This window comes from Dermacentor silvarum, chromosome 3 (assembly GCF_013339745.2).
Source record: "Dermacentor silvarum isolate Dsil-2018 chromosome 3, BIME_Dsil_1.4, whole genome shotgun sequence".
Lineage (NCBI taxonomy): Eukaryota > Metazoa > Arthropoda > Arachnida > Ixodida > Ixodidae > Dermacentor > Dermacentor silvarum.
This window is the reverse complement of record NC_051156.1, coordinates 69,302,456-69,330,301: the sequence shown is the minus strand read 5'-3', so window position 1 is coordinate 69,330,301 and position 27,846 is coordinate 69,302,456. Positions and strand designations below refer to the sequence as shown.

General features: G+C 45.5%; 1 protein-coding gene across 2 annotated transcripts in view; it reads left to right on the top strand.

The window, feature by feature from the left end:
- The window catches only part of LOC119445486 (beta-3 adrenergic receptor-like), a 190,267-nt gene that overhangs the window by 75,318 nt on the left and 87,103 nt on the right, over window positions 1-27,846 (top strand). The window contains exons 2-3 of one of the 2 annotated variants that reach the window (XM_037709769.2): window positions 14,534-14,845; window positions 16,005-16,486. In XM_037709769.2, coding sequence (XP_037565697.1) covers window positions 14,534-14,845; window positions 16,005-16,486 — 794 coding nt within the window. Of the gene's footprint in view, window positions 1-14,533; window positions 14,846-16,004; window positions 17,666-27,846 lie in introns of those variants that run through there. The other variant, XM_037709768.2, reaches the window with a different exon arrangement.

Sequence of the window (27,846 nt, the reverse complement as noted above, 5' to 3'; positions counted from 1 at the left end):
TAAAAGATAATAGAAAAGAGATAACAAATTGAGAATACGGCACTGCTTAAAGGCTGTCTCTGAGAACAGTTGTCCGCAAGAAGCCCAACAACGCTTTCAAAGCCTTCTGTGCTGAGTTCGTTCCCAGATCGGAGTACTCCATGAGTTTAAATACTACAGCATCTCTTCGTTGCTATTCTCTGAAACAAAGAGCTTGTAATGACGATTTTTGTTTGGGGACAAGATGAGACCCAAAGGGTGTAAACTTTTTTTTTAGAGTGTCGGGTTTTATGATTGCGGTATAGCGGATAGGCTGTAAGGGCTGGAAGGACAGGAAGTATATGTTACGCTTATAGCAACAGGAGTGCCATATATGAGAGTCAGTACGTCGTTTCGGGTACCCATCCGCCAGCGTGTGCGAAGGGATGTAGCGATGGTAAGCAGGAATTTGTGTAGCGGCCCGCAACGTTTTTTCACGTGGGGACATGACATAGGGCTATGTTGCTTAGTGGACAATTAGCTCTGACCTTTATGCGCCGTGCATTCGCCGCTCAGTTTCTGTTGAAGCGATAGACCGCACGTACCTTCGCCCGCTGCTTGCTGCCAGCGTTTTGACAGTCGTTGTCTGCAGTCATTCAGTGTGATCTATTCATGTTTGTTTGTGCGCGCTCACACCATGCTTGTTCATTCAGTTAGTAATAGTCGGGCCACATTTTCCAACGCACGCTACACATGCAATGCTGCCCGGATCGGCAGTGCAGCGCTACAGGTGTGTCCCTTCGCACGCGCTGCCCACGGGAAGCGCTTCTCATCAACACCACCGTTTCACAGGCGCCTTCTCGTGGTCATCGAGTCTCTCTTCATGTCGGTCTACTTACGGCGCAGCACACCTGCTTACTTAATCAGCTCATGTTTAATACAATTCATATTGCTACCAAAGCCGCTCACCTTACTTCGTATGGCATTGCTGTGTTGCTATCGCATTCATTGCTTCGCCCTTAGGGCGAAACTGTGACATTTTTTTTACTGGTAAAGGAATGCAGCACTGCTTATAATTGCTTTCCATCTAGCGAATGTTACCGAACTTTTGTCGCAACAGGCACATCATATATATGATATTTTTTGTTTATTGTTTTCACGCTACACTGACCCACACGAAATAATTCTCTTCACGATATGGCCTGCCCATGAACCGCAACCAATGTTATGATTTCAGATTTAGTTAGCGTTTACAAAGATGGCGACACCAAAATACTTTTGCCCAGTGGCAGCACTGGGCATTCTTTTGAAGCTGCACCACCGTGACCTGAGCTTCACTTGAATCCAACGTCCGCAGCAGGAGCCAGGCAATTCGCGTGGATGACTTTATCTATTTCTTTTTTCCTAGTTGCAAGGAGTGCTGTCGTGAAGACGCTTTGCGAAGGCACGTGCTGACCTCAAGTGGAATCACAAATGAGCAGGAGCGCGCACGTGCATGAACTGTGCACGTGCATGAACTGCCGGAAAATAGAAGAAATGCTTCATGTTTTGGGGCCGTTCATTGGCCCCTGATATTCTGACGTTATCCCTCACCAGGCTTTACTATTTCACCTGAATAAAATGGTCGCCCTTCAGTAGGAGCGCAAAAGTAAGGTGTCGGTCAAGTATAAATCTGGTGCCCGTATTGACAAAGCTTTCGTTTAGAAAGTAATCTTTGCGATTGGCCAGCGGCCATCGCTAATATTACGTTCTGCATAAGAAGTGGCTTAATTTTTTTTGCGATAGCAATGACACGGACACTCCAGGCGCATTTTTGCCATCGGCGTCGCCATGATGTTCCGAATAAAGTCTAATGGCGATAACATCGCCGCCGCGCGCCATATGCTGTATGTGTGAATGAAAGCATGCGAGGGTCGGCGGCTCAATCTCGCGCGTGCAAGGGAGGAAAGCGTAAGAGCTTGTGAACATAGACTAGAATTGCTAGAATTGTTCGCAAGAGAGAATTCTAGCCAATACTGATGCTTGAGGAAGTGACGTAAAGGCGGACGACCAATGGCAAACAGCACTTACGACCAAAACGCCTTGTGAATACGGGCCCTGAAGAGTTGATCTGCATTGTTTTTCACCACAACGGTGAAGAGAGAAGCTCCGGCAATGCCTTTGCTTAAAGCCGTCCTCGACTACGGGGCGAAGCCGGCTCTTTTTCGTACAGTTATAAAGGGCCACGGAATGCTAAGCTTGTACACAATCGGCTGAACTACTGTTCTTTTTATTTCTGCTGGGACATTAGTGATGAATTTGAAGAACGGATCTCCAAGCGGTATTTATCTAAAACAGCCACGTTCCAATCGTGCACCTCCGTTATGGTTCCATGGGGCTTGCAACAGCGCAGCGTTTTTCATGTGATGTCCATATGAGAGATATGAAAACGATGTTATAACGTGGTATATATATGAGTGGTCACATAAGCATTAATAATGCAGCACATGTCTTCGATATGAAAAAAAAGACATAAAATCATCCCCCTAATTTTCCAAGGCTTACACAAACCTTCTGACCGATGCACTAACATTGCAACCTCAAATATACGGAACGATTTCGTTTTTCCTACGTTAGAATGTAGGCAGTCGTGCGGATCAAAAGATAGCTCGAACTTGTGCACCTAGACAGCGCATCGCCATCGTCTCAAGGTCTCCTCTAAGTCGTTATACGTGAAACATGCTTTTAAATTTAGAAAAGACAGGACAGTCGCGTCAGAGTCTCCAGTTGCAAAGCAGGCGTTTAGAATCTCTTTCCGATCGCATGACATTACACGGATATTTTAGGCAGCGACCGGGGCGGCAAGAGAACCCGATTCCTTTTTTGACAACAGCATATGCTAATATCAGCGCATAAATACATTCAGAACTTGTTTGAGAAGCAAAGTACCTTTCATACACCCTCAGCGCGCTTATGCCACAGCGCATGATCCGTCATTTAAGTGGACCTTCTGGAAGCTGTCGTACAGAAAGTGGTCGGGCAGCACACTTGCGGCCCTCAGTGGCACCAATGTCAGGGGTTATAGTTAAGCAAGGGTGGCATAGTTTAAAGGAGACTACAGCGAATGTCCTTGAGAGGGGGGGGGGGGGGGGGCTTAGTGCGCGCTGTATCGAAGAGCGAGCCCGATGTGATGCAACTTCACTTTCCTGTGACAGATGTCACCGAAAGAGAGTGAAATTGCAAGGAAAACAGACAGAAAAGAAGTCGTTGCTCCAAACCGGCACACTTTCTTTGGCTAGGAAAGGAATGTTGTGGGACCGAAGCACACTCGAGATGCTGCTGCCTCGAATGACTCGTCAGTTTTGTTCCCCCTTCCTCATGCTAGAAATTTAAAACAAGTATTTGGTTGAGGATATATTTATATTGAAAGAGCGTGAATTCGTGAGAGTCAGTACGAGTGCTTTATTCTGTTTTTATTTTTGGCTTCTCAGTTTTTGTACATGTTAGATCGTCGCACGCTTTACGCAGCCCTCATAACTCAAGATGGCGCCCGCGTTCTCCTTGTGCTAATTTTCATATGCTTGCTCGCCTCTCAGCTCGCTGCAAAGCCTTATGACAAACGTCAGCAGGAAATGGCTGCCGATGCACACGAAGGAAATGTCGCAGGAAGGATATCTGGGGATTTAATTATCGCTGCTATCGCGAAACTGCATAAAGGAACTACGCAGAACCGTATAAATGAGCTGCAAACTGGCGCGGACTATTGTTGGCGCAGTAATACGTTCCCGCAATCTCCTCTCCCGTAAGGGCGATTTTATAGCCCCACATGACTGCAATTATAGCGGGAATGCGGAGATTGTAGATTCAATTCACACCGAAAGCGGCTGTTCTTCTTCTCCCATTTTCATTGTAGTTAACTATTAAGTTTTTTCAGCCCTAAACGCGATGAAACAATATGACTGCATCATACGAAGCGACTGGAATGAGGGTATGCGAGAGCCTCGAGTTCTCTTTCTTTATCACAACCGCCCTAAGAGACGGATGTCATAGAAAGCACATAGGAAGTTAACTGTTATGTCTAGTTGAAATGTACCATTAACAAGGTAAAGAGAAATGAAAGCAGGAAAAACGATAACGAAAACGGTGCCGTGTGAAGCCGAGCCCACATCTTTCACCATTAACGTGTTAAAAAAAAAAACAAGAACAGTACTACTGGTGCGTTACCAATAAATCTGCTGCGGTGACCATTCTCTCGTCAGATAACTTTACAATTTCTCTATGAGTTTCTGGCGTACATTCTTTTTTTTTCAGAGGTTTCACGGCATGTATGATAGAAAACAAAAATAAAAGAATGGCGTGTTGAATGGGTATTTGGAGAATTCAGATCGTATTGGAGTTAGTGAAATCTTAGTATCTGTCTGGACACTTTTTGACCTACTACGCCACGCTCAGAAGCCGAGTGTCTTATCCACTGGGCTAAACACTCACGCTTGAAAAAGGTGAATATATCTGAACCATATCAATGTGCTGCACCGGTGGTACAAAACAAATGTCAAAGGAGAACAGTTTCTTTGAAGGGTTTGTTGAATGATTTGGTGATGGAATAAAAGCCATCTCTAGGAACACATGTATCTATAGAGCCGACTCGGAGCATTGAAGACATCAGGAAAATGCAGATTTCACAAAAATTTACTTACAAACGCGCCACATCCCCGATACGTTTCGGTGGTCGCGGGATCCACTATCCGTTGGGGCGTTCATTCATCGACCGAAACGCCACTGATCTCTGAGCGCTCATCTGTGTCATGTCGTGCAACATAGACAGAAAAGCAGTCACTGAGTTGATAATGATGATAAGGAGTGATTAAGGCTTATATGGGTCTCATCATGGTTGATAACGGTTTGACGTGGATGGATGAGGTGCTAAAGAGCGATAAGGGCTTATAATAGAGCAAATCTGCAAAATTAATACGCAACAAAAATGTTGATAAGCGTCGGATCAAGGCCGACAATGTGGGTATGAACCGATAAGAATTGATAAGGGTCTAATCATGCCCCAGAAGGTTTATAAGGACCGATAAGGGTTGATAAGGATCTGATCGATTGCGATAACGTTGATACCGACCGGCAAGGGTTGATATGGGTTTATACTGATCGCATCAAGTTTTCTTAAAATTAATAACAATGACAAACTGAAGAGATGAGCAAGTGGCACAATACGTAGACAGCGCTCAGTGGAGTTCCTACGTGAAGTTTTCGCATTCTTATACGACATGTTGATTCTGCGTACTGGTTTTATAAAGTATGTCTGCAGTGTGCCAAGGTTTGCAATTTTTATATAATGGTTGATTGAGGGCACAACCCGCTCCACTTTGGATGAATATGCTATACTGCAACTCTACCTCCATAGATTCGTTTGCGGATTACTTCGCCAAGAACCGCCTTCGTTGTGCCCATCTAACAAACAAAACAAAAGTCTGAGAGAGAGAGAGATATGAAAGAAAAAAGTCTGAAGTTAGCAGTGAAACGTAGAAACTGCAGGAGTGCAGCCATGATCTCGTTTCGTTTGTTTTCCGTCTCTACGGCCAGATTTGTCCTCCAACTGCTTGCAAAACGTTCGTCTATTGTTGCAGAAATGCTTGCGTAAATGCACTGTGCTTGTCGGCCATGGATTAATTATTAATCACGCGGAGCGAGCACACGCCTATAGCTCAAGTAAACATGTTTTCCCATGCCGAATCGAGCGCGCTGTCGCGCGCGCCTCTTCTCACTCTATGTTGAAGTCCTCATCACGGGCGACCAGACGTTCACTACGCGCCTTGTCTTCCATGCTTTTCATTTGTAATACACACACGCCGTGCCAAGAGCAAATCTTGTCGGGACGCGACGAGAATAATTATTTTCCTTGTGCGGTGTGCAGTTCATCGCGCTTATCCCTCTGTGTAATTGCAGGCAGCACGCGCGAGGTACGAGTCACGCAGTTCTGTTCCAACTGCTACGGAAATCAAAGCTACATCCTTCCAACCCGCGGCTGAAGCAACATACCTAAATCGAATACGTGTGGCCAACTTATGTCCGTGTTATTTTTCCCACCGATAACGCGGTTATTGCCTGCAGTGATCGTATTCATGCTCTGCAATGTAGGCCGTCTCAGACGCCGTTGACTCCACTTTCACCGTACGCAGTAGACAGCGTCTACTACGGTCTCGTTGAGGCTAATTCACACCAGGCCGACACGACACCGATTTTGGCCTGCCGACTGTTGGCGATAACAGTTTACAGGACGGAAAATGCTGTGGCTAATGGTTTAAAGGAAGCAAAACGCTGTCGCCAACAGCCGGCAGACCAAAATCGGAGTCGTGTCGGCCTGGTGTGAATTAGCCTGTAGGTGCTTATAAGTCTTTACGTCTCCAGCCAAAGATTCCAACTGTCCACACTGCAGCGATGATAGCAATTTCCGCCAGTATACATAGATTCAAATGCAGCTGTATTGTTCCGATATATATATATATAGCTAACACGACCAGGGTTAGTTCCAGTATTAAAAAAAATACCTAAATACACCAGAAAATAGCGCCGCGGTAGCTCAGTTCATAAGAGCATCGCACGCGTAATGCGATGACGTGGGGTCGTTCCCCACCTGCGGCAAATATTTTTTTCTTCCACTTTCATTTCCATTCATTTATCATTTTCTTTAATTCATTGAGTAAGTACAAGTGATTTCCCCTAAGTTGTCCTTGGTGTCTATGTTTGTTGGCGTATTAGGATATGATTAAAAATCAGGCCCTTCGGTTCCCTTTCTTCTCATTCGTGTGTATATATATATACATAAAGAGCTGCTCATTACGTGAATAACTGCTACACTGGAGGCCCCAATAGCAGGCAGTGATCCAATTTATTTGCCTTCTGTTCTTTATGGGACCTAACGTGGAGACGATTAAGGCTAAATTGCGTTGTACTTTGTAAATTAGGTATATCTTATAACCTTCTGCACACGAGTCTTGTTTCCGTGTCGACGACGACAAGCGCCTTCAGGCCGCTTTGCGTGCGCAACATCATCTTTTATCGTGAGCCCTGAATTCACCCAAAGAACGCGGACAAAGGATTCAGCAACGTGTGCCGTGCACTTAGCTTGACCGGGCGTTCTCGTAATTTATGCAAATGGTACGGACATATCGCAGCACGCGCCGCATGCTGAGCTTTGAACCAACGTACAGGAAACCCTCTAATGCAAGATCCGCTACAGGGGCTGTGTGTCGGTGTCGTCAGTATACGAGGCAGTCATCAACCGCAGGGTCGCCGCTGCCTGATGCTGATGACATTTGCCATGAAACGCTCTGAAACTTTGATGACCTGGCGACCCCGGACAAAAAGCATTCGCGCGTTTGCTGCTTGTTTTCTCTGATCTGCACGCAGGGGACGGACGAAACGAGAGGTCCGCAGAGTTGATTGGATGAGGATAGACGCAGTCGTTGACACAGGCATATTTATTTGAGAACGTGAACGATGGTGACATGAAAGGAGCAAATGAGCTCAGAGAGGCATGGAACTAGGGTATGTAAGTTCTTCTCTTTTAATTCCTGCTTATATCTTTAGATTTGTTCGTAATATAGCGTTGTATAAGAAAGCGCATTCTCCGGGTACCTGCTACAATTGCAAGGGCAATAAAATATGAAATTTGCGCAAAGCTATTTGCATAAGCCGCACTGTCGTGCCTTTCAATTCTCACGCAGACGTCTGCTTCCAGAATCCTCAAGAAGAACCACTTTTTCTTTATATGAATCAGAAGCTGCTTACCTGACTTGGGCACTGCTTACGGTGCCAGTTATTTACTTGCGCTAGTCGGGCGCATAATGCAACCATTCCATTGCTTTTGAAGACATGGTCGGATATTCGGCAAGCGTCGTGGTTGTTAGAGCTCGCTCTTTGTTGTCGCATATTATTACGAGTAATTTCTTATTCCATATGTGTTATAATATCAAACACACTCTCTTAATTCCTGAGTATTATCACATTGCACTCAGACCTTCTCTCCTTTCACATAGCTTCTGTAAAACGTTGTTGTAGTTTGTACTGAACGCAACTGCCCCGTTGAGGCAGGGTGACATCTGTAGACCTTCTGTACTATCAGTATGACCTAAATTAGTGAAAAGAAAGATTGTCGGAAAATAAAGCCGAATTCTGCAACTCATACAGTCCTCTATTATTTTAGGTGACACTCACCGCGGCGTGTCGCAGAGGTCGCGCGACAAAGATGATCACAAATTGACGCAGATGGCGCTCACAGAGCGATTCTGTAGCTGCGCGAGTGGAGTCGCAAAGATGACGCAACGATCTGCGCCGCAGGAGACGGACGTCGGTATACGTGGACGCTTATTTTACGTAAGCGTCAGCGAATCAATGGCGAGACAACAGCACCAATGGCGATATATTTCAGTTTGTTGGGGGATGGGCAAGTCTCGCTTGCTGCGAGTGTTAATTACCCTAATCAGGGCAGTCACCGTAATTGCTAGTCGCTATTAGGTCGTGCGAACCCTGTCGATCGCCGGTGTGAATGCCACCTTAATGTTGCAGTGTACTCTGCTAAATCTGACACTTCTTTGCTGTCGTAGACAAGGGATCATTAATTAGATTTTTTTGTGGCCACGAGGGCTGCCTTTGTTCGTTTGCGTGAGCGTCGAATAAATATAATATGGCTGGCCGAAGAAATTACGAAAGATAACAAAATTTAGTAACTACATATGCCCGACTCTATTTCATTCTTGTATTTACTTTGGGGAGGGGACTGCGTTTTCGACTTCCTCTCCTTTTCTTAACTTATCGTTCTTTTCATGCCGACCTTCGCTGCTCTGCACTTTCCTTAATCGTTCGGGAAAGCTAGTCATTAACAGGCTTTAAGTCGTTTCACAATGCAATTACAGTCGCGCGTACTGAGATGTTTAGCATAATCACTGCGACTGTGCAGTTTTATTTCGTCTATTTTGGCCACCTCATTCACGAAACCCAGCCACCTTTTAAGGCGCCTTCTTGCTACTACCACAGGAACAAAATACCTGGCTACAGAACTAGCCTATAATTCGCGCTAGCTTTTGTTTTGTTGGTGTTAACGAAACAAGTCACCTACGCAGGCTTATTTTCATGCAAGCGTCCTTTAATCGACGGAGCTTGTTACTTTATAATTGGAAACCTCTAATTAGACGTCGTTATCCTTGATTGCGTTCACTAGAGCAAACTTGCCTTTCACGTCCTGCATTGCAAGCAGACCTAGAATACGACCACTAAACACTTTCATAATTTTAGCTCTTGTACGTCCTTCTTTGCGGAGCCATTTTTTTCTTCTCATTAGTGAGGTCTTTTGCATATATTACTAGTAAACGGGCTGAGAAGCGTTTTTATTCGGTACGTACGCCTGCGGGCTGTACATACTTCTACTACAAGAAAATAAGGAGTGCTTGAAAGGCGAACCGGAGAAATACGCATGCGAGTTAGCCACCAGAATTGCATTCTCTCTTTTTCTCACGAGAATTGGAAACCTGCCTTTTGGGCTTGCGAGAAAAGCACATTTTCTGTATTGCCGCAGTTTGCTGGCCCAGCCAGCCTTGAAAATACCGTCATTTCGTGAACCTCATAAATGTCCAACGCGTTCACGCGAAAGTAACCCCAGCAAAGCAGAATATGTATGCTCGCAGTTTTTTTTTTTTTTTTGGTTAGCTTGATGTCTTTGCTTGCTTTGTGGTTGAACCAACGTTCGTGCTCACCTTTTTTTTTTTTACGCCGGAAGTTTACGCACCAAATATAGAGAATAGCACTTGCGTCTTCAGAAGTTAACAAATAAATTCTGCGTATTTCGCATTCATTTGTTCACAATTGAAGACAAAAGGATGCATAAGTGCGGTAAAATTCATGTTTTATTTAAATCGCTTTTGTTTTGTTTCTTATTGTTCGCGTGACTTGCATCGAGAGATTTCTCACACTTTGCGTTTTTTTTTTTTTTGTAACCTCTCATTTTGCGTCTGCTTAGTCGGCGCTGCTCAGAAAAAAAATAATAAAGAAAATATGTTCCTGCACTTTTTGGCAAGCAACGCACTAATACATAAATTTGTGAACTACTCGTGCGGGCTTCCAAGAATAGAAGTGCGCAGCCCGTTTTTTTTTCATTTTTTTTTCATATCACGTGCCTGTACTCGCACTCAGAGCCGCACAGACACATGCATGCTATCTTTCGTTCTCTTTCACAAATTCTCTGAATTTTTTTCATACATCTAATCCGAATCGGATACAACAGATGATTGAGGACCTTAACCGAGAAAGTGTAATAGTGGTGTTGAACATTAATATGCAGAAGACAAAGATAATGTGCAATCGCCTGGCAATGGAACAAGAATTCAAGATCGCCAGTCAGCCTCTAGAGTCTGTAATGGAGTACGTTTATCTAGGTCAATTACTCACAGGGGACCCTGATCATGAGAAGAAAATTTACAGAAGAATAAAATTGGGTTGGAGTGCATACGGCAGGCATTGCCAAGTCCTGAGTGGCAGTTTATCACTGTCATTGAAAAGAAAAGTGTACAATCATTGCATTCTACCGGTGCTAACATACTGACACACATACTTCTTCACCTGTATTCGGTGACCGCATTTCTCCAGGTAACAAATGTTAAAAGTTATCACTCAGCGCAAGACTGGCCTTTCCGTATCGGAAGTTTGTAGAATGGTGTCGGTGGTTACTATGCGTTGTCTATGGTGTCGCCGATCCTCGTGTAATCGAATTCTGAGCGCAATGAGAATACTGGCGTACGTTCTAGAATTTACAGGAGCACCAGCGATAACGCTGGAAGGTTCGTTCACCCATATATAAATAGCTGACGCGTCTGATCGGCGGATGAGATTTTCGACGTTTGCCTATTTTACTCGCCGCTATCGTTATGCTCGAGTGTTGCTTGTTTTGCTGGGCACAAGTTCGCCTAATTAAGAGTTAAACTTGGGACTCATAGTTTTACCACTGCGTCGTTGTTCACCGTCACTACAAAGTGATAATATAGGGCAGAAACATGGAGGTTAACAAAGAAGCTCGAGAAGAAGTTAAGGACCGCGCAAAGAGCGATGGAACGAAAAATGATAGGCGTAACGTCAAGAGACAGGAAGATACTAGGGTGGATCAGGGAACAAACTGGGATAGCCGATATTCTAGTTGCCATTAAGAGAAATAAATGGAGCTGGGCAGGCCATGTAATGTGTAGGGTAGATAACCGGTGGATCAGAGTTATAGAAAGGCTGCCAAGGAAAGCGAAGCGCCGTCGAGGATGGCTGTAAACTAGGCGGGGTGATGGATTTAGGAAACTTGCCGGCTCAAGTTGGAATCAGCTTGCGCAAGATAGGGGTAATTGGAGATCGCAGGGAGAGGTCTTTGTCCTGAAGCGGGCATAAATATAGGATTATGATGATAATGATCATGATGATGCGAATCGATGGTTCGTGAATGAAGCTCTCCATCGACACATTTTAAGTGGTACAAAATTTTGACCGGGTGAAAAGAGCAGTCACTACGGTAAGCTTGGTATAGACTCTGCGGAAATCGTGTCCACGTCTAATGCAGTCTAGCGTCCCCGACCACGTAGGTCGCCTAGTGAGAGCCGGCCTTCCAAGTCCGTCGTAAATCATGTAAGCGGGAGACTGCTGCAGAAAGTTATGCACGAGAAATAATGGAATTGAGCTGAGGGCCAGTGCCAGAAAATGAGGCTGACGTGTTAGAATCCGAACACAATGTGTAACACAGCCTTGAAATAGTTGCTATCCGACACGATGTACAGTTTTTTTTTTCTGTTCCTAATAAGCTTTCATGTCCGTGCGCTCCACTCTGTTGTCGTCTCTCCCTGTCCTTTTTTCTCCCTTGCCTAGAGATTACCACACTGGTGAGGGCTGTTCAGGTTCCAGAAGTCAAGGCTAGACAGTTAATTAAAAAAAGTACTTGTTCTTGGGCTAGTTGCTTGACACTTGGTGAAGCCATTGTAGCGCGAACAACACAGGCACAAAGGACATAATAACTACACTTAGCAACTACACTCACACTGTAACAAATCGGTTGTAAGTGTAGCGCCCGTGGTGTCCGGTCTTGAGTCCTTTGTGTCTCTGTTGTTCGCGCTAGGATGGATTCACCTGAATACTTACAGTGGAATCAGCAGTAATTTTCTTCCCTTCGTTTTCTTTTATTTAGTTCACTTACTTTAGTGAACAACCAATTACTACATACGCTGTGACAGCAGATGATGCTGCTGCACAAAGCAAGAGAATTCCTTTATGAAATGTGTCACAGCAGTTGTTTATGCCGATACCGTACCTATTGGGAGAGTGTACATTGGCTAAACTGAACGTTGTTTGCATGGCCACTTGCGCGAGTACATTCAGAAAGCAATAAATGAAAGGCACAAATTTGGGCACTGGTCTGGCCGTGGTACTTTCTGCCATAACCAGTTCTGCCTGCCTCCGAAGCCAGTTTTCTCTAATCAATCAAATAAAAAGAAATCGCTTGATTTCCTTAAATCTTAAAAAAATGCGGTTCTTAAGTTTACCAATTCCTCTATTCATAAATGTTCGCTTCGGCTATGCAAACATACTGTAAGTTCTGTACTTTCATTTCAAAGCTCGTTTTAATATATTCCAATACAGAAAAGTCACAGGACTCAAGCTGAAATGATGTCGCAGTGGAAGGTGCTATGCTAACAACATAAAAATAAGCCTCCTGATTTAAGTCACATTCACAGATGATGCCGCACGTATATGCTTTCTGTTGTGCAATGTTGTTTTATACACCTGGAGCAATGTGCAAACTTTATGTAGAACATCGTTAGAATTGTAGGGAATATGAGCGTCCGACCATTCTTACAGAATCCGACAGCGTCAAAACAGTACGACACTTCAAGACACCAATGTAAATAATTGAATTCTTTTTTTGCTCAACGTGTACTGACTTAGCACAACGATATGTACGGGCCTACGTGTCATTTACAACGAAGCATGCTGATACGTGGTGAATTCAATATTTCCTACAAAGCTAAATTCGATTATCAAGAAAGCAATTCTGTCCGAGGTTTGTTGGTGTCTGTGGGTGCTTGCAGGTAAATTGTAGTACGCGAATGCCTAGTGGGCTGTTTAGGGCTACGTACTACCGCATTAGCGTGCTCGGTATATATCATCTGCTTGCGCCCAGATTTGCCCGTGCTGCTTTGTTCGGTTTTCCAACATCCATTTGTTGTGCCGATTGCACATAAGTATATCATTCAGAGTGCACAGACATCGACTGCACAGCTAGAGGAAGAAACGACAAAATCGCTGTAGCAGTGCTTCGTTAAAGGACCCAGAGTATTCACATACTGTCGTTTGCTGGGCGTGAGGGGTTAAATGCGCTGCTATACGATTAAAGTTCGCATAGCTGCGCGACTTTGTACACATATTCGCGCCTCGTTTAATTAGAATTTTCTACGAATCAGTTCTTCGTCTTGTCTCGTTTGTCGTCCTGCTGTTCAATTCAGCATGGATCACCAACAAGTCTATTCCTATATTCTGTCACGTTAATAAAAACCACAGAGGAGCACTCGTCTCCGTGTCCCGTTTATTGGTGTGCGTTTTGTTTGTAGCGCTAACACGTGCCAGCGGTTACGACCGAGTAACCCAACAGCTCGTCTTCCTTGCTCATTTAATGCCTCACTCATTCCCGATCCCGCTTGCTGACATGATGTACGACACTCACATTCACAACTGAATGTATGCCCTATAGGAAACGGACTTTAGAGCAAATATATTTTCTGCATTACTTAAGAGCTACGGTGCATTGTGGGTTATGGCCACCTCCTTGGTTATAGCATGTCAGTGATTTGTCTCCGGGGTACCGTGTGACCTATAAAACGTAATATTCTTCTCCCAGGAAAACACCTCAATCTTGAAGTGAATTCCTCAGAAAAGAGTACTTCTGTGCTACCAGAAATGACTTTGATTACGTGATTGTCAGACATTTAGGGTGGGTGCATTTACAAACTATATGCCGCGGAAGTATGCTGTTTCATCATACAAGGAATAAAGTAATTTCCGTAATCTGGTTATCTCAGAACGTGACATCAAAACGTCCTTTAGCAGGCGTGCGATTAAATAGAGAAGAATGAAATTACAATATGGAAATAAATGAAAACGGTAGCTTGCAGTGGCCTTAAAAAGAGAGAAAATGGTTCAGCGCAATGCTGAAGAACAGCCCTAGTGGCTTTGAGCTTACTATTGCCCTCATGACCTCAGTGTTCGCCATTGAGGCCAACAGTAGCATCATATTTAACGATCCTGATCGTGCCTGGGTGCACGGTTGACTCGACCATGCGTAAGCACGCCAGATCGCGAAACTGTTTTACCTACAGAAGTATAAGGCTCTTTGGGGCATGAGATGTCTCTTGCATGACTTCGGACACTTAATAAAATGGCGTTGAAGTCACCCACTCCGGAATGCTTGTACGAGAGAAGGTTAGTCAATTCGCTTCCGGAGTGTGCTAAAGTAGCTGTCGAATTTATTTGACACGCCCTTATACCATGGTTGCAATGGTTCAACGCTGCGCAGGTGACCCTTCGGGCCCAGGCGACGGTGACGCACCAGCGCAATCCGTGGTACCTGGCCCGATTCCGGGGTCGCAGTGCGCTGCTTTCGACGGCGCAGCTGGTGGCCTCCCTTGCACTGCTGACGGCGCCGCACTTCGCCCTTCTCCTATGGGAAGCATCGACGGGCCGCCGCACTCCTCCGCTGCTCGGCTCGGCCACTACGGCGCTGCTGTGCTGGAGTCCGTGCGCGCACGCGTACGTGTACGGCGTGCGCAGCCGGGCACTGCGGCAGACTTTCAAGGACCTGATACGGAGGCACGTCTACCGGCAACAGGTACGCATGTGCGTCATCGTGAAAGAGAGAGAGAGAGGGAGAGAAAGAGGATGAATTTGATTAGTGTAAAGGCAGAAAGGTCGGCCCAAGTTAACGCGCTCTAACCGGCTACTGGGACCGGGGGAAAGGCCAATAGGGAACGAAAGAGTAATGGAGGATGATGATAGCAATAAGAGGGATTCAATACAGGCTGGTCGTTGACACAGCAGTATACTTGAGTCGCAGTCTCGAGTCTAGGGGAGGTATTCTGTAGGAGTTCACCTAGTGGACATGTCCATTTCATCTGTTGCTGAAGTGTTAATTGGCTGGGCTCGGGTGCGCTTCAACAGGAGCCTCAGTAGTACTACCGTACTGCGGTGGCTCACTGAGCTAAGGCGTTGCGCTGCTGAGCACGAGATCGCGGGATCAAATCCCGGCCGCGGCGGCCGCATCTTGATGGAGGCGAAATGCAAAAACCCCCGTGTGCTGGCGCTGTAGTGCATGTCAAAGAACCCCAGGTGGTCAAAACTAATCCGGAGCCCTCCGCAACGGCATGCCTCATAATCAGAACTGGTTCTGGCACGTAAAACCCCAGAAAGAAGAAGAAATACTACCGTACTACTGTGATTGCCGAAAGGTGGAGAGGTGAACCAGTCTGAGCCCGGTGGGCTACTCTAGCTTTATGAATAGGCGAAAGGGGACAGAAAGATCAGCAGAAGTTAGGGGCAAGCGCGTCGCCCTCGCATACAGGGCTCAGGATATACGTTGAGGTCCAAATAGAGGCGATCCCAACGAATTAAACGTATTCAAACAACAAAAGGAAACTGTGTCGTGAGCGCCGAGAGGACAGATACAAATTTCCACTGGCGGCCTTCTTATCAAGGAGCGGAGAGGACCACAACAGAATAAAAGAATAAAAGCCATTTTGTTTCGCTGCGGAGCAGAAATGAACATATTACAAAACATGCGCAGCTGCACTTCTTTATGCGCCCTGTTCTTCCTCTTATTCCTCTCTATTTTTGAGTTAACTTAATGCAGGTACTCAGGCTAATGAGTCAACAATGTGGAGCAGAGACCTCTGTGAAGCAAATGTCTGTAGTCTCTGTCTCCTATTCAAGTTTCAAGATTCAAGAAAATTAAATTTCAATTTAAACAATCGCCCTCCACCGCCGTGGCGCAGGTATGCCGTGAGGTTGCCCGTCGTGTGTCCGCTGCCAACGGCGGGACACCCGGTCGACCCAAGCTCATCCGTCGCTTCTCGGCCCCCGACGGCCTGGGCTCCTCCTCGGTGGTGGTGACCAACGCGCGACGGGCGCTGCCCCGGAGGGCGTCCGAGAAGTGCATGCTCCTGCGGTCGGGCAGCAGCAGCCTGACGGCAGCTGGCAACTGCGGCATCGGTGGCGCGGGCGCCACCGTGCTGTGCCCGGCGATGCCTTCGACGGCGCCGTCGACACGCCGCTCCCTGCTGATGCTGGAGCCGGCGACGAAGCCCAGCAGCAGGGCCTCCGTATTTCCCCTCATACTGGAGCACGGCCTCAGCGAAGAGGACGAACGGGGACCGCTGGGAGGGGGCCTGCAGACCGACGACGACGACGACTACGACGACATGTCGCGGTCCAGGTCGCCGCCGTCGAGGGCCACGCCCGACTCAACAGAAACGAGGTCAGTGCGCCCGACGGCCAAGCCCGCGCGATCCATCTCCTGCGGACACAAAGTGACCCGCGGAAAAATGAACTGGAACGCGTTTGCGTATTTGCACGTTTAACACTGTACCTGACGTCAGCGTGCTTTGAGGCTAAGCACACTGACCTGCGGCACCGCATTGTGGTTCGTAAGTTCTTGTGCTAAGATACTGCGTCCTACACTTAAAAAAACACTAAGAAGCACTAATGCAGAATAGAAGCACTACGTGAAGCGGATGTGTGAATGAAAATGCGTAATCGTTTTCAGATGTTCATGGTAGCAGTTATATTGAATTGGAACTTTTTTTTGTACTAGTGCAGTCTAAACTGTTCACGTGAAAGAGGTGTTGTCATTTCTGTAAATAACTCAACCTGATACATTTTCAAGCTCGAAGCAAGAATCTATATGAGCTGCATCCATCTGTATTGAGCCAAGGGATGGTTAGTTTCTTCACATATTGTAACAGGATCTCTGTAGCCGACCTACTGAGATTCATATTCGTGGTCTGCGTTTGCAGCAATATCACCCCACTCTTCCTCTTGCCTGTTGCGTGACTCACGTCCGTCTCTTCCAGATTGTAGATGCCGAACTAATTATCCAGCAGTGGGTAAAATGTCACAGCTGCGAGAAATGTTACTCTGTATGTGTGAGGCTGCTCGTTTCCTCGTCTTGCTCACATTTCCAAGCAGCGGAATGAAGAAGAAATGAATGCATTGCCACTGCATGCTGTTGGATGACCTCCGATTCTGTGCTCCTCTGAGGACGCGTGGTTGCAGCGCTCCGCTAGCTTAGATAAAGTTAACGCCCACAAACTTCTTGACATTATATTGATTCTCTACTGAGTATCCAAAGAGTTCAATGTACTTTCTGCAGTAAAGCTAGTGAATGTAATTGTGATCATTTCTAGTATATGTTCCATATAGTATTATTCTCTTTGGTGAAAATATAGCATGAAATCACAACTCATTTGCGCCATACCTATTACCAACACTAAAAAAAAATTGACATCCTTCTGGATGAGAATAAATCATCAGCGCAAGAAAGTAAAATTAGCCTCAAAAATTTCATTTGGCTACCCTGTGCTGTTCGAAACAGGCAGATGTCGCAATACGGGAGGCCGTAAGAACAATGTCAACGCGCAATTGTGCACTAATACTGCCAGCAGGCGCTTAGCAACCCTCGTAGCATGTCAGAACGCGACATAAATGTTTGGGAAGGGGCGGCTTGGAAGTTATCCGCTTTTCCAGCAAAGGACGTTGGTCGTGTTGGTGGTACACACTGAAAGCGTCGTCTCGGTCCCGCTTTAAATTTTTTTATTTCTTTTATAAGAGGTCAAACATGTCCACTCAGATGGCACATAGCACGTATGTTTCCTTGGGCACATCATTGCGGACCGTCGGACTTCACCCTAACACGATTTAAAGTGACACTAGGAGCAAATATTAAGTCCAACTAGATTAAAGATTTGCCTTCGGTAACAAGCGAGAAATGGTTTTGTAAGCGAGAAAACGACGAAAAATGGAAAATTGAAGTGGCGACACCTGTTGTGGACTAGGGTACTTCTCTCATGCCACGTCGGCACATTGGGCGGCTACCGCCGCCGGCAAGAAGGGAGTCGGAGATAACATGTGTACTGGCGAGGAGCGACCAGCAGCAGAAAAAGGGAGCGGTCGCACTACGCGCCGCGAGATAGGAGGTTGCAAGGCAAGTGGGAGGTGAAGTGTGCGTCTAGAGCGAGCCGATGTAGATGGTTCGTGGAACACCGCCGATGCTAGTTCAGAGAGCAGTGGCTGATATACAGAAAGCGGCAGAGGAATTATACCGGCAGTCATGCTTACAAGTGCGCTGCAGCGGCGTGCATTCAACTCACCCCCATCCTCCTCACTGTGATCGGTGAGCTAGAACACGCCCAGCTAAACGTGTAGCCTAGAAGAAAAGCCTGACTTTGTTAACAAGTATCCGGTGTCTCCTGCGGCAACAGAGGGTTTTATCAGCCTAAGGTTCCGAAGAACGTGCATGTCGCGGCCCTATGAAATGCCCTTTTCTGAAAAAAATATTTGTTGACTCTTCCTGAATCTCATTCTTTGACGTGATTCTACTTTCACGGGAATGCGAGATAGCACATCATAATGCCTGCGCATGATGAAATTCTGACGCTTATCTTTACAGAGGAGCCGTGGATATCGTCGTTGTCGTTGTCGTTGCGATGTTGTCGTTTTAGTGCGGTATGGCAGCTATTGGATGTAACTTATTATGGACACACATGCGCCCTGCCCTCGATTGGCGCCGGCGCATCAATATCACACGATGCAACAGCGACAACGTAATCTAGCGTGAAGCCTGTTCGTAGGTGGTTGTAAAGGCCCCAAGCAACACAGGTGCTATTAGAGAGGCAGGTGCTGTTGCGAATGCCTCTGGTTCTTTATCTTGCACCAAAATGCCGCACACTAAATTATTTTTTTTTTTTTGCATTCGGCACCTTTAACGGAACGCTTCCGCCCCTTTCGGTTGTCAAACCTGCGATCTCGTTCTCCCCTTATAATTGATTGCTCTCACTGTGGTGCTGCTGAGAGCACCCTACGTAACCCATTATTGTCATGCACTACACTCAGACGCGTATGCAGAGACTCATCTGAACCTTTTCTGCGGCGTCCGCTCGTTGGCTGAGCACAGTCGAACACTATTTAACAGCAGAGCTGTTTAAGCTAAAGTCTCTAGATTTTCTGCTCTTTTTTAAGTAGCGACATCTACCACCGTCGGCCGCCATGTTCTTCCTAACCTCCTGAAGCGGCGTATCTGCGTAGATAGCATCGGACCGTCAACGGCCGCTGGTGCATCACACATGTGAAATATACGCTTCAGGCATGGGGCCAGACAACCAAATACGAACCCAAAAGCGGCTTAATACTGCGCTGTTGAGGCCGAACAGGAAATTTGTCTTTACGGCGACGGCTGCCGCGTTGTATTGCGGTCGCGCAATACGATGCCTGCCGCGTTTCTAGCTGTGGTCGCGCCGACCGCAGAAAATCGTTCGCACATGGAAAAATCAAAAATATAAACGCGCACAGAAACATAATGCGTCTTTAGCCTGCCCTGACTGCGGGGAACAGCGTTAGGAAGAACATGGCCGCCGAAATGAGCGCCGACCAATGAGATTCGTCGGCGGTGCTTCAAAGCTTGTCGCTACTTAAAGAAAGCAAAAAAGAAAAAAAATATCTAGGGACTTTAGTTTACGCCGGCCGTGAGTCCGTAACGCGTATACTAAAAACTTCGCTGAACAATGACGTCACCGCGCGTTGCCTAGCAACCACCTCGAGGAGCTGCGTGTGCTTCGCCTCCTCTCCGTGCCGTGCACATGTTGCTTTGACATGGGACGTTAAGTAGAAGGAAGGAGAGCATCCGCTTGGCGCGCGCTATGCTCGGGAGAGAGAAAGAGAAAATGAGAGAAAGAGAGAGAAAGAAAGAAATTGTAACACCACCAACGAGGCAACGCGCAGAGTAGCTGCCGACGCCGTCCGCGTTTCCCCGTTTCTCCGCGTTCGCGCCGAACGCGCGCGGTGTCCGTGTCCCCACGCAAGAGGCCGCGTTTCTACCAGAAACTCGCCTTCGTGCATAGCGTTCGCCGCCAGTGTTTCCTGGTAACCATTATGGTTGCTTAAGCTGCAGTTGTCGGGGAGCGTGAGAAGCAGTCAGTGATCTTTGAATGCTATCGTGTCCCACTCTTAAAAGCGAAGCTTGAGCGTTCTCCCAATTTCTATGTATATCTGCCACCAACATGGTCACAAATGACTCACTTGTGTGCGCGCACTGGTTTCTGAAGTCGTCGCCCGTAAGAGTGTAGCCACTATGAATGAAAAATTCAAATCTGGGTGATTTGGTATTTATTAACGTTTAAACAGCACGCACCAAGCACAGACTGCGAGAACCGACAGATTCAAGCAATTATTACTTTCGTTCCTGTCAGCCCGTGTTTTGAACGTGTTCGCTGCGAGAACGCGACGAGCGAAAGCCTTCGACATAGACTTTCTCACTAAAACACCTAGAGGGTAAACTGGCGCCACCGTCTATGCGAGTTTCTTAAAGGGCACCGTGTCCTCATGGGAATGAAGGGATATGTGTCTGCGAGGCTTGTGTTGGCTGGTGTTGAATGAGGATTCGTCTAAAACGTGGATATGGCTATACAAATAATGCGTTGTTAAAGTTAAATCTACATAAAACGCTTTCATTCACCCATATTACATCTCTCAATAAAGTTTACTCACCTAGAATGCCAAATGAAGCAAAGAAAAGCAAGAACAGACGACAAGTTGTTCTAAAGCGAGTGATAATCTTGTCGTCTGCCCTCCAACTTTAGCGGCCAGCTGATACTTTTTACGTTTCACATAATTGTGCATCCAATAGTAGGTCCTCAAAATTAAACAATACACGTTTTTGTGTAATAATAAAGGTAAAGCAGTTTCTTACGTGCTGTTTTAAGTAGGAAGTGAATCTTTGTGACAGATGGAACGGTGCTAGCCAGTCGCGTCTTCAAGCAGTTCTGGCTCTCCAAGAACGATGCCAATCTGAAGTCACAATATACCGGCATTTCCATAGATACCACAGCGCAGCAGCGCGAGTTTTCCCTCTAGGTGAGAAACTCTATGGCCTTCGACACTCGACGCTTGTGTTCGTCTCTGCCTTGCCCGAGGCTCGTTTCGCCCTGTCACATTCTGAAGCGCCAATATATATATATATATATATATATATATATATATATATATATATATAACACTCGCAGGGTCTACGCTAATACACTTACATAAATATCCTGGAAAGTGAACGGGAAAACAGCGTCCGGTAGCCCAATTGATCACAATATTGCAGGCGTAATGCGAAGAAGTGGGTTCGTGTCCCACCTGCGGCCAGTTATGTTTTGCAGCGAAGCTGTGTACCTCTCGTTGGTCGGAAAATTTCGTGGCGTAAACACAAAACGCCAGGTTAACAAGTGAAGGACAACGGCATAGCTTTCTTTGCAATCAGGCATAGAGCAGGTATATATATATATATATATATATATATATATATATATATATACCTGGACTTCACCACGCTTTCGTATATAAAAGGGAGACCCGTCTTGCAACTCATTCAGTTCATTCTAAGATAGCGATGGGTAGACCACGGAAATTGAAGACACTAGAAGAACAGCGTGCATACAATGCTCGACGGTGTGTGGTGTTTGATACAGCTTCGCTGGACATTCACGCTCGCAGGGCGGGATGGCGGCCGATTTTCCGTTTGTCCTATTTCATTTTTATTTATGTCTAGCTTTTACATTTCCATTAAATAAGGTAATTCCCCATATGCTTTCCTCGTTGTCATTTTCTGTTGTCTTTATGTGGTTGTGACTTCCGAAAAAACGGACCCCTTGATTCTCGTCCTTCTCCTTCATATATGTGTGTGTGTATATTTTTGAGAGAGTTGTTGCTAACCACACAGCGTCTCATTTCGACGCATCGCGCTTATTTCTCTATTTGCTGTGAGGTACAGAAAGGTTATCACGGGACTACGTTTCCATGCATAAGGAATTATGTCATGCATAAATACATTCATGAGAACATACCTTTCACATTAACAACAGTCTTCTTTCGGGTTTGTTTATTTTATGTTGTAGTAATAAAATGAGTGGCTAATGTGCCTACTTGTTCAAGCATATGATAACACAAAAATTTTTCAATTCATTTGCAGTCTTCTTTATAATCGGTTCAATATTACGTGCGAACATCCTGCCTTCCACATCATTCATCTTTCTATTATATGTTATTTGCTTTATTGTGTTTGTATTTGTTTTGAGTGCATTTAATTGTGTATTTAAGTTATCGTTTGTGTCCTACGACTATTTAATTGTACGGAATTGAAAGTACCGCTCAGGTTTTACCTTTATAATGATGCACGTTTCTTTTTGATGTCTTTTAATTTGTGATACTTAAGTTACTTCCAGGCGCTGACTGCTTGTTTATCCTCGATACATTTGTGTTCATTGCTGATATCACTGCATAGGTTTGCTTCTTTTTATTAAGATAATAAGCTTGCATTCTTTAGGTGCCAAGTGAGACATGGATAGCAAATTCACAAAACTTTCTTCGCTGTATTTTTCAACATCACATCCCGAAATCTTCTGTTTAGAAGGTAATTAGGTGTCACTTTAACTTCACCATGCAGTACAAAGGATCTGCTTTCCATTTCACATGACAATACTGTAAGAACGCATTTAACGCAACAATAAAGGGATATTTTAATTCGTTGTTTTGTAATGACGTTTTTATTTACGGAACATGCTTGAAAAAGTTGGTGGCCTAGATGTTGTTAGCAGAAGCAGGAAATATAACATCAGCGTACTGCAGTTACTACCACTTATATTACTAGGTGTGTTGACTCCCTGAATAAATGAAACAAGAACCTACAAGGACGTGGGGTAAGTTGAGTACAACTATGATAAACTTAAACAGAAACCGTATACTCAATAACGGTACAAGTAGAGACTGCACCAACTGTGACGCGCTTACTACACGTCGTCCCTGGAACTTGTCTAGGACGAGAAGCGAAGCTGATGTCCTGGAAGTGAAATGAAGATTTAGGTTTTAGCGCAAGTTCTCCTTTGTTCCCCAGCGTCTTCATTGTCTGAGCAACAACGAACAACAACAACAAAAATAACGAGGAGCTGCGCACACGCATTATTATCTGAGAACGTGTCTGGTGGAGGCTAGGCCCAAAGAGAAATTAAAACAAAATTCGCAGGATGTATTATACATACGAGAAGCGGTAAGTGTGCTTGCGCTGCTTTTGTTTCGCCTTGTAAGAGTACGGATTTCGCCTGCTTAGGAGGCGTCGGCTCGACGTACTAATCAGGGACAGCGGTGATGAGAATTCTTTCGCTACTGTCTCTGAGCGCAGCGCCTGGCAGGGAGTGCGTCATCAGACCGGCATTAGCGAAAGCAAAAGCCGCTAGTCCTAGTGCACATGCTCCCCAGGCTGCAGTGCGTGTTCTGACAGCTGGGCAGCAGGAGTGGGAGGGACGGCATCGGAGAGGCAAGAGAGACTACGCATCGATCTCAGGCTTGAGCACACGTCGCTGGAACGTCCTGCGTTGTTTTTACCTTTGTTTTTAACACTGGCCTCTCCACTGTCATATCCGAAGTGTCTGCTGGGCTCGTTCGCGTCTCCGTGTGAAAGAGAAGCTGCGGATGATCGACATCTTGCGAAGCTCTAAGCAGAATACGTACTTACAGGAGAGAATAAGCACAATAACAGGAAGTAAAGCTACATACATCGGCAACAGACTGTGCAGACTGTACCAGGGTCGATGCGTGTTAGAAACGTGTGAGAATTATAAATTTAAAACACATCGGTAATACGCCAATATATATATGAAAAATAGCGATTACTTTAACTAAAATGGCAAACAAAAGCTATAAGCGCTACGCTTCCCCGGGAAGTTCCCATCTAGTATCCACAAGCGAAGCACAAAAGGCTGTGTGCATGTCCTTGTTGAGGTAGGCAATGTGCATCGTGAACAGTTGTGCCGGGTACGCTGCTTGCACAATAAAACTTACTGCGGCGAGTTAAAAGACGAGAAAAGATTAGTGAAGGGCATGATCCCTTGGCTACAGCTTTATCCTTGTGTGCGCGCTGCAGACGGTGGCGTATGAGCAGTCTAGTGTTGTCATATTTGCGTAAATTATCATCACATAAGTCAACGTCGAGCGCTGACGTCGCCAGAACATCGGAAGTCTCTTTTCTTGAAATACCAATGTCTGATTGTATCCACTGAAACATCACTCTTCGTTTCTGAAATCTGATTTGATGGGCTATTTTCAATAGTTCGCGTTAAAAAAGGTGAAACAGCGTTGGCGATGGACAGCCAGGCTGAGAGCTCCGCGGGAGTCACATAAAATAATAGCATTTGACAATTTCTAATCTTGTACGGTACACTTCAGCGCCAGTATTATGCTTAGCAGTTCTGCAGATGTGGAAGATTCAGTATAATCTATTCGATTCCAACGCTGTGCTGCAGGCTCAGCGCAGGCAGCGCAAGGTCCGACTGTAACCCTGACCTTGAGCTAACAGTCAGCGAGCTATAGTATTAGGCCTACATTACATTTATGCTTTTATTACTGCCTAAAATGTCTCTGAGCGCGGTTTTACATGAGGGATGGGCTGAGTCGATGACGGAAAGTTTATTTAATTGCAGTCTGGAAATTACCGGCTTCTGAATTGTGCATATATTCTTTGGGCACATCATTTCACTCCTCGGCTGTTTGACAAAAGATCGAAGTGGCGAAGTCGGGCGAACCTGCGGTGGATAGGTAGCTAGCTGAATTGAATTGAATTCTGGGGTTTTACGAGCCGAAACCACGATCTGATTATGAGGCACGCCGTAGTGGGGAACTCCAGATTAATTTTTAACACCAGGGGATCTTTAACGGGGCCCCAATGCACGGCGCACATGCGTTTTTGCATTTCGCCCCGTCGAAATGCGGCCGACGCAGCCGGGATTTGATCCCGCGACCTCGTGCTTAAGAGTGCAACAGCGTAGTCGCTAAGCCACCACGGTGGGTAGGCATCGTTCTGCGTGATTTGTGGCGTGAAAGGCGGCAACACCCAGACGGTTTAACAAATTAGAGCGCAAAAAACACCCACATACACGCACACACTCACACACACAGTCCTTCAAATGGACCCCCCAGACACAGGCGCTATTAACGGCTTTATGGTTTGAAAACAGACACAAATTTAAACAAAGTCATCTATGCGCACTTTACATCCATGCCACATATATCCAAATGGTTGTTACACATAGGTTGTTATAGATTTCAATCAAAAACAAAATTTAAGCAGGAAACGGATATAAGGACGGTTCACTGACACATTGGGTCTTATTCATGTCTATGAAAAATGCTTCTAATGCTTCACAAGCCGTTCTTCCTGCGCTTCTGGCAATAATTCGCGTTTTACAACATCGCGGCTCAGACTTGACTTACACTGACATGATGCAACATCCGTCACCGCATGACGTAATAGTTCAGCGGAAATCCGCTAGGTGGAGATAAGTAATTAAAGGGAAACTGAGACATCCACCCAAATGTAGCAATTGCTACAATGGAAACCCAACTGGGTTCCTCAACATCCGTCACCAAGTGCGCAAACTTCTCCTTTTCCTTTTTCTGAACTTTTTACGCATTCTCTCATAATCGGTCATTCGCAAATCGTTCAGTCTGCCCCATGTACACTTCTTTCAGCATGACATGGGGTTCGAGTAAACAACCCTCGTGGAATACCTTACGAAGGCAGTCTCGCGCTTTTCCTGGCACCCGTGCTTTCTGAAATTGCCCATGCGCGGGCACAAGCCACTTGTGGCTTAATCCTTGAGGACGTTGTTTCAGCTGTGTCCCTTGGTGTTACCCGTTAAAACTTCTGCAGAGGTGTCTCGGCAACCGCGGTAATGACCGAAGAAGGGAAGTCTACTCGACCCCAGTGTCATGCGGAAAGGTGCACATTGGGCAAAGTGAACGATTTGTAAATTCCAGATTAAATGAGTATGTGCAAGAAGTGGAGAAAAATGAGGGCAAGCTCGCGCATTTGGTGGCGGATGTTGCATCATGTGAGTGTTAGCCGCGATATTGCGAAACGCATATTCTCGACAGAAGCGCAAGAACAACGGTTCGTGAGGCATTAGAATTATTTTTTAACGAATCAATCAATGAACCGTATCACGAATCAATGAACTCAACGAATCAATGAACCGTATTTATCTCTGTTTCCTGCTGAAATTTTGTTTTATGCAAGGCGCTCACAACGAATGTGTCGGCACGATTTGGACATGTGTGGCTTTGATGTTCAGTGCCTATGCCTGAGGGTTTAAGCTTGTCTGTAGTTTCGTTAAATAAAATAGTTAAATAAAACGCTGCGCCTCTGGTCTACAGGCCCTGCACGGCCGGGGCTCCGAACTGGTCCTTAAGGATGTGATGCTCGAAGTATCGGTTGGCTGCCGCGTACGGTTAGGGAGCGGTAGTAGGGACAGCGCCACCCATAACGCATAGTGCAACATAGTGCCACAAATAAACGCCTCCCAATGCATGCTTAAAGAATTGTAAGCTAGAAACCGGGATTTGTTCTTTATAATTGTCTCATCTTTATTCTAAGTTTATTAATTTATTTACTCTCAACGCCTTTTCGGCGTTATACAGATGAGTGGTTATACGCGCTAACCATAATATTTTACAGTCTATATGCATTCACGCAATACTTATGAACACGGTTTTAACTGAATTAAGCACTGTCACGATTGCTGGTATACAGGCGGAGAGGTGGTTTGCACAAAGAAACAGCCTTGGGTACGAATGAGTTTGCGTATATGTTGGTGCAACAACTTGGTGCTTAGACTTGAGGTGGAGATCGATAGAGGACGGAATGTATGAAGGGGCGCAAGAAAGATCAAACTTCGGCAAGTTATCTTTAGGTTTTAGTTGTATTTGACTGCTGCAGTAAAATTAACAGTTATATATAAATCTGATTGGTGTGATTTTGAATGAATACAAGCGCAGCACAACATGCAGTTGCGTTAATTGTTGTTCCGAACTACGCAATATTATTGTACATAAATTGAGCTGCGCAATTGTCAAATACGCCAATAGATTAACCGGCACATATACTTTCTGCACCAATGTGGATACCACACAGGCAAACTTAACGCTCGCACAACCAAATTGGATGCTCACTGAGCTATGACATAAGCGTTAACTTCTCTTGTGTCTGCACTGTTAACCGCTGTTGTGGACCGTGGGCTTCCATGACCCAGGGAAGCTGTGCCTGCACTAGCTAGAACATGAAAATTAACGATACAATGCATAGAAACTGAACGTTCTCCTTTCGGTAATAACAAGTGTAATCTTAAATGAAAAATTTGAAGACTGGCTGTTAACTTTCGGAGAGTGGTATCACTAAAAATTTAGCACTGTTTGAACACTTTCAAACCACGTTCGCGGCTTTTAGTTCCGGTCCATTTCCATGTATGATCATGGGAATAAATAAATATGTTTGATTGAATAATTGATTCATTGATATTATTGTGTCGACCTGGATGTATAGGTGGATGCTCGGCACGAAAGTGCCTTGATCCATTCGTTGACCTCAGCAGGTAAATGGACATTGTGCATTGCTATGTGCTATATAAATAACTACTACATCGTCAAATATAGAAAATTAGTGCCAATTGCGTCTATGCTATGGGATAATTATACATGCTCCGAATGATAGAATCAGCGAGTTTGCTCATACATCCTAGCAGGCTGATGACAAGC